This window comes from Dryobates pubescens, chromosome 5 (assembly GCF_014839835.1).
Source record: "Dryobates pubescens isolate bDryPub1 chromosome 5, bDryPub1.pri, whole genome shotgun sequence".
NCBI lineage: Eukaryota > Metazoa > Chordata > Aves > Piciformes > Picidae > Dryobates > Dryobates pubescens.
The window spans coordinates 36,670,143-36,677,609 of NC_071616.1; the positions used below are offsets into that span (position 1 = coordinate 36,670,143).

The 7,467-nt window shown below is 51.5% G+C and overlaps 1 protein-coding gene across 1 annotated transcript; it reads right to left on the reverse strand.

Moving 5' to 3' along the window:
- Positions 1 to 82: 82 nt before the first annotated feature.
- Positions 83 to 5,773, reverse strand: EIF2B2 (eukaryotic translation initiation factor 2B subunit beta). The gene is made up of 8 exons (XM_009909364.2): positions 5,555 to 5,773; positions 4,851 to 4,971; positions 4,156 to 4,304; positions 3,768 to 3,931; positions 3,170 to 3,265; positions 2,163 to 2,300; positions 1,418 to 1,484; positions 83 to 540 (listed from the first exon to the last, which is right to left on the reverse strand). The coding sequence occupies exons 1-8, from the start codon at positions 5,715 to 5,717 to the stop codon at positions 383 to 385; spliced, it is 1,056 nt and encodes a 351-aa protein (XP_009907666.2). The 5' UTR covers positions 5,718 to 5,773; the 3' UTR covers positions 83 to 382.
- Positions 5,774 to 7,467: the final 1,694 nt, after the last annotated feature.

Sequence of the window (7,467 nt, forward strand, 5' to 3'; positions counted from 1 at the left end):
GTGCAGGGAACTCAATACACTGGTGAAACTTCCACCAGTGAAAGAAAAAACTGTGTGTGAAAAACATGCTTAACTGTGAGAGCACTGTAAACAACCTTTATTGCAGCACACTTTGAAGTAACAGCCTAGCTGCCCTGGAGGGTTGCATGTATGCCTTGCCATTTCAAAACCAAAGTGGGTTAGCAGCAGCACGTGGCTTGTAACACAGCACAGAGATCAAAGCCTGTACAAGAGCTCTGCCTTCTGTTGATTTTTGGGTAGGAAAGACAGTGCAGAGAAGAATTCCCCGCAGCACCCGGTCTCTGCGATGTACGTTTCACTTAGCTGTTGTACCTTTGAGAGAAAGACAGGAAGCGTCTGGAGAAGGATGTGCTTCATAGCATTAGAGTTCATAGTCATCTGGGTGGTAGAGCTCACTCATGAGACGGTAGATGTAGGAAGGTGCATTACCCCCGATGTTGGAAATGAAGAGGGTAATGAGCTCTGGAGGGACATAGTCAAACACTGGGCAGTGGACGTTGATCTTTGCCAGGATCTCCCCTGCAAAGTGAATAGCAGCAGTATTACACACATGCAGCTTTCTACACATCTTCCAGAGACCCTGAAGAAGCTGGCTATGCACATGCCACCCTGAACTCGGTACTGGAACATCCTGGATGCTCTCCAGCTTGCTCGCTGATGTCATTGAGTTACAGACGTACCACACTCCTGGATGAAGGGCAGCACTCTCTGTTGGCAGTTTTTAACCACCGAACCCCCAGATCCCCTCTGATGTTCGTTTACCAATTGCCAGAAAACCTGCCAGTTTGTAATTAGAATACAAGAATCCTGATGCCAAAATTACTTCAAGAAAAGCTTCAAAGGCCAAAGCCCAAAACGTTCTAGCTTCATTTCCAAAGTCTTTTTCACACAGAAACTGGGCTTTGAAAGACACTCTGCTATCTGAGAATGGGCATCGGAGCTGACACCTTTGTAAAGATGGTGCTTGTGTGGGAAGCCCCTGGCAGAGAGAATGGATTTCACCAAGGGGTTCACATAACAAAGTTTTAAGAAGTTCACATCAAGTGTAGGAAGGAAAGGAAGCTGCCCTCAGTGTTGGGCATCTGCTCTGTCCCACAGGAAACTCCCACCTGCCTGGCACGTTCCTATAATAAACACTGACTAGTTCAGAGAGAAGCAGGAATGCAAAGGCAGTGTTCAAATGAAATCCTTTTTCTGTGCTTGTGTAATAGAAACTTAAATATAACCCACGATGGTTTCAGCACTTTTTTTTTCCTGCTTGAAACAGGAATGGATTTTATGTCTTGGTTTACAAAACCTAAACACAAGACTCTCTGAATGTGAGCTGTTAAAAAAAACACACTTCACAAACTACAGCCTGAACCAGCTTGACCAGCCTGTAAAAGTTAACCAGTACCTTCTGTGAATGGCAGCACTTCCTGTGGTGACACAAACTTGTGGAATGAATCTTCTTCATTAGGGAACTGAAAGAGAAAGAGTACAGCAAAGTCAGGAAAAACCAGACTGCCTCATTAGCCTAGAGAAAACAGAGCCTAGGCGCTGGAAGAAAGTAAAACAGAGGAGGAGGACTTGCTGGTGACACTACGTCTGTTTAATAGTGTTTGTGCCTAGAACCTCTAACATCAACAAGTGAAGACTTTTTTTTCCTCAGCTTCTAGAGCCTTCTATGATCTGGCTGCCTTTCTGCAAAGCCTAAAGAACTGGAGCAGAGAAGTGACTTCCCCTGTCTGCAACTGCATCTGACAATACTGAAAAAGAACTGAGTGCATGAAACAGTTTAGAACATCACCACCTACCTCCTCTATCACTACACAGGGCCTTCCAATGATACAAACTGAAATCCACTGTGGTTGAACAAAAGTGGGTATGGTGATACCAGTCCCTAGTAGGCACTGCTTCTACATCCTTATACCTGATGTACTGCTTCTGCAACACATGTGGCAAAGATGATCCTGAGGTGTGGCAGATTTGGGTGAGGATCTCCTATCTGAAGTGAACAGTGCTAAATGGTGGATATAGCTCATTTACCAACCTTGCCATGGGACAGATGGTACCTTCCACCCTAAGCTTCCACAAGCATAAAATTAACCCCACCCCATTTCTGTGCAGAGCAGGCACAGTGCTAAAGCTGCTGTACTTACCTGAGGTGAAAGCTTGAACATGGGGGCACAAACAATGAGTGGAGTGGAGTGGTGTTTAGCTGCCAGCGCCAGAGTGTGAGTCCCACTAACAGCAATCAGGGCACCATTGGCCAGGATTGTCTTTGTACCAATGATGACCTTAAAAAGCAAATTGGCATCAGATAGCAGGTTCCACAGTACACTGGGGAAAGAACACTTCCTCGCTTGCTCCCTGCCAGATGAGCTGGAGGAAGAGTGTCAGAACAGCCAGGCAGAATCTGGACACAGGGTACCTAAATGCCTGACCTGTTTCATCTGGCACTGGCTCTGTTGATGGGGCCAGCATGGAGAACTTCAAAGGACAAATATATGTTCTGCTGCAGGGAACACTAAGCAGAAACTAGGTTGTGTTCCTTGTTGTTCTACAAGCCTGCAAAGTAAGCTTTGTACAAGTAACTTGACCGCTGTCTGCAACAATTCCCTTGCTGTGAAATGGGAATAATGAAAAGCAGCTTAAAATATACAGGCAAGAAGTGGTGTGGCTAGATTTTATTGTTACAAGTATCTTTTCTTAATTGCTTATGTTTAGTAGTAGTAGTATTAGTAGTAGTATTTTGGACTGCCAGGTCTTCATCTTTTATGAAGGACAGAACAGACCTGTTTGAAAAGACACACCTTGGTGAGTCTTTTCAGCACCAGTCCTATGTTGCTGGCAAGGGGAGTTTCTCCCCTTTGAAAATTAAGCTTTTTTGTTCATGCTCTTTTAAAACTGAGGTTCTCCATGCTTGGTTTCTTTTAACTGTTTTAGCTATTAGCCATTAAGACAGAAGAAAAACTATCACCATGCAGTCAGTCATCACACTGACTTGGGGTTCCACAATAAATCTCTACCCCAGCTATGCAGAGGGACTGTTACAGGTTTGAGTCTTCAGTGAACACATCTGTCACTACTGGGACCTGCAGCTGGTTTGGGAGACCTAAACACCCAACCTGCTGTGAGCTCCCTCCTCCCATGAAGCCCTCCTTACCTTGTTGACTCGAGACATGACAGCAAAAATAGCTGCATCACTCATGACAGTAGTTTCAATGTTCTCTTTAGATAGTCGGACAGCCATTTCGTGACCCTAAAATGAAGGAGAATCCAATTAGTCCCCTAGGACATAGTTCCTGTGGTACAGTTGTAGAGACATTAGCACTCAATTCTTGTCTGAACTGCAAAAATACCAGCAGCACAAATACAGCCTCCTGACTGAAGGACACAGAGCAGGATAACAGTCTTCAAACTAGAGAAGAGTAGATTTAGGATGGATGTTAGGAACAAGTTCTTTTCTCTGAGGGTAGTGGAACACTGGAGGAGGTTGCTCAGGGAGGTAGCTGAGGTCCCATTCCCTGGAGGTATTCAAAGTGAGGCTTGAGAGGGCCCTGGGCAGCCTGATCTAGTTGAGGACGCCCCTGCTGACTGCCACTAGGTGACCTTCGGAGGTCCCTTCCAACCCAGACCATTCTATGATTCAGTCTCTCCACTGCAAAGGAACTTAAGTAACGTTCAGCTTGCCTCCAGAGAGGAGTTCAGTAAAACACCTGGGCAACACAGTGCCTGGAGAGGGCAGGCAGCCCAAGCCTCACCTGGCAGAAGGGTGCACACTCTGCCACAATGACCTGGAACTTCCGCTTGCGGGCAGCTTCCTTTAGGAAGGCCTCAACTGTGCGCGAGTAGCCGATGGTCATGATCACCTCGTTGGAGTGGATGTGCTCCAGTGCCTGCATAGCAATATTATCAGTGGTGCCCTCTGTAACAGAAGGAAGACACGGGTGGAAAAGCAGCCAGGAAAAGCAACACTTCCAAGACCAAAAGCACAGGCCAACAGCCCACACTGTTCCACCCATCTCTCTCTTAAGCCAAAGATGTCCTAGGAGCAGGACAAAATTCTTTCCACCTAAGAGGAGGGGGAAGCGTCAGTCACATCCCATAGGAAGCTACACTTATAGGGCAGTAGTTCGGACCAATCCATACCTAGCTCTATTAGCAGCTCATTAATAGCTTCAATAACATTAGCTCTGAGGAGAGGATAAGGGGTGTTGAAATCCTCACTCAGTCCTCCAGAAGTCAGGAGTTTGTGCAGGGATTCTTGCTGGTCGCTTTCCTCACTGCGCCCATGAAGCCTGCAGAGAGAGGCAGCCCTTCAACCTTGGGAGACAGCACAGAGGCACAGCCAGCCTGAGCACCATCCCTATCACACAGCACACCTGGATGTCAACAGAGAGGAAGGAAAACTCCCTGCAAGAGGCACACCATGCCATACTGAAGAGCCTCCCTAGCTGGCTCTGGCAGAAACACACTCAAATCTCTGCCAGAATGTGCCTTCATCAGTCATGTCAATGCTGCAGCTGAGAAGTGGGCTCAAGGCTACTTCTCCAGAGGGATCGACCAAGAGATGGAACAAAAGAACAGCCCGAAGTCAGGGCACTGACTGTCTTCATGCAACCACAACACAAATGAAATGGAGTTTCACTAGACTGAATGTCATTATGAGGGCTGAAAATGACAGGTCTCTTCCTCTGATATTAAAACTTGCTGAGTCCCTCTACAAGACAGATGGGAAAAGAGAGTGATGGACACTAAAAGGGTCTCACAGAAGAACACACTGCATGGGAGGGCTGTTCTGGGCTCCCAGGAGGTGTACTGGCAGCAAGAGAAGGGCACTTCACCTGCCATACTCTTCCCGAATGACCTTCAGCACTCTCCGCACCATGTTGCCCACAGTTGTCTCAGACGGCTGGGCTGCCGTCATCCTCTGTCCTTCTGTCCGGATCAGATCCATGAGCTCCCCTGAAAGAGGGGAGAGACTTGGTTATTGCTGCCCAGAGTGAACCAAATCGAGCATTAAATCACCATATCGACCCCATAGCAGCGCCATGGCCAGCTGCTGGCTCTAGCACCAGTAATGCAATACCCAGAGAGAGGACGGAGCTGTGAGCAGAAAGTGACTCGCAGTGTTTCACTGGGTTTCTGTAGAGTGAACAGCATGCAATACAGACTTGAAACTTAGGGCCATAAGCAGCCTTCTGCCGGAACGAGTAGCACTTCGAGCCACGCTACGGAGGAAAGTGCACGGCTGGAGCGGGAGAGATCCGTTCAGCTCCTCACACTCTGACAGCGGTAAGTACAGTAAACTGTACCGGGAACTTAGATCCGCTGGCAGTTGCTGGTGGAGCTCCCAAGTCCCTCGGGCCGCAGGCCACCACCACGACACTAACCTAGCCTTGCTGCTCCATCCGCGCCCCATGGCCGCGGCCGGACGGCCTCGAGGAGCCCTCATCACTGCCCTCCCACAACTCTCCCTGCTGCCAGGCCCTGCCGCCGCCTCGCTTCCGACGCCACACGGGCTCTGCCTGCCGCGGCCGGCCCTCACCGGCCTTGCTCCATCGCCCGTGTGCGATGATCTTCCGCAGAAGCGACAGCGTCTGCCGCGCCGTGTCCTCGGAGCGCTGCCGTTCCCCGCCGCCCCGCAGCCGCGCCACAAAGGCCTCTATCTGCTCCGACAGCTCCGAGCCACGCTCGGCGGCGCCCGGCATGACAGCAGCAGCAATCCGGCCCCCGGTGGTCAACACAACCGCACGCACCACTTCCACTTCCGCTGCCGCAGACCCGCGTTCCCATTGGCGGAGGCTGCCAATGTGCTCCTGCCTCTCGGCAGAGGCGTAGCCAATGAGAAGTGCCGCTAGCGAGGGCTGGCGGGGGTGGGGGGACGGCGCTCTCGTGAGCGCGGGCGGGCGGTGACTCCTGGCCGCGCTGCCTGCCGCGCGGGGGCTCGAGGGTCGCTGCGGGCCTCGGGGCCAGGGGACGAGGTCCGATGGAGGTGCTGGAGACGGGCGTGCTGGAGACGGGCGTGCTGGAGACGGGCGTGCTGGAGACGGGCGTGCTGGAGACGGGCGTGCTGGAGACGGGCGTGCTGGAGACGGGCGTGCTGGAGACGGGCGTGCAGGCGGCCTGCCAAGGGGGCGTTCCCCGAGGCGTGCGCTGGGCCTGGCGTGACCCTCCCCGCCACAGCTCGGGAGGTGTGACCTGCCCGGGGCCCTCGAGCTAGCACGGATGTGGAATTAAGATTACCTCTGCCTGAGGAAGCACCTGGCCTGCACACCACTGTTGGCGCCGCTGTAGGGGGGAATGCCGTGGCCGGTGTCAGGAAGGCCTGTGCGAGGGAACACGGCGTCTGTACTGCTGGACAGGAGGGTGTGAGCCAGGTCTGTGCCGAGCAGCAGGGAGAGCCCATATGCAGGGATTTACTTTGGACCGTGTGGTGTTCTAGAAGCAAAGAGCCAAAGCAAATGGGGTGGGAAAGGCACAGTTCCTGGCAGTCCAATTGTTCTTGCTGGCAGAGCCAGAACCGGCCCTGGATAAGGCAGGAATGTAGCTCCTTTGTGTCTAGTTCCTGGAGCTCTGTGTCCAGGGAGCGGGCAGGAGCCATGGTGTAATTCTCATTGCGGCGCTGCTTTACTTTGTATCTCTGCTCTGTGTCCTGTTGTTTTAGATTAGGAAATAAAAGCAAACTGGTTTATGCTGGAAGCTTTCAGCTAGTGCTTCCTGCAGGGGCCTGTACAGCCTTGACTGTTCATCAAGTGTGTGTTGTCTCATTCTTTTAGCACTCACTATACAGCCAGCTTTTATCCAGGGACTGTTGGGTTTCCAGCAAGACACCAACAGCTAGTGTGCCACGTCTTAAAGATGTATTGCAGGTGATTTCTTTTCCAAAGCCTGGGCTGGACTGAGAGCTCTTCCACTTCTCTCTCTCTCTGCTGTTCTGTGTGTCTGGAGGCCAGAACACCTGCCAGCCTTGGGGAGGAAACTCCCTGCATCCATTGAACACCTGGCAAAAGGCCACATGTCTAGGTTTTCCTGGATGTGCTTTACAGGATGCTGTTGGCTTGGACAGAAGTCAGAGCTTCCCTTCTCAATTAACTTGTCTCCCTTTTTGTCCCTACAGAAAGTCAGTGGAGGGTAACAGGGTGTTTACCCTGTTGGCTTCGCTGTGCTGGGCTCTGCTGTGCTGACCAGGAATGTCCCTGTTCCCCATTGCCTTCTGTCCTCCTCAGCTTTAGGGGTCTGTTTTCTGCCAGCCTTTGTAATTGGAGGTTCCTGGCAGCAAGGCCTGCCCAGCTCTGCATTCATGCAGGGTAACACAGTCCCCCCTTCTGCCCCTCCACAGCTGTGTTGCAGGCAAGGCAGAGGAGGGCCACCCATGCCCATCAGGCTGCCTGTGCATTGCTGGCTGCCGTGGCGTGCAGAGCTGGCTCCCATGTGTGCACCCTGGGACCAGGGCGTGCA

Bases quoted from the DNA above. Each gene is read 5' to 3' on its own strand.
- EIF2B2 (XM_009909364.2), bottom strand. From the start codon at position 5,717: ATGCCGGGCGCCGCCGAGCGTGGCTCGGAGCTGTCGGAGCAGATAGAG. The intron at 4,305-4,850 runs GTGAAGTGCCCT...CTCTCTCTGCAG, and splicing joins ATTCGGGAAGAGTATGGCAG to GCTTCATGGGCGCAGTGAGG. The intron at 541-1,417 runs GTACTGGTTAAC...TTCACTTTGCAG, and splicing joins AGTGCTGCCATTCACAGAAG to GGGAGATCCTGGCAAAGATC.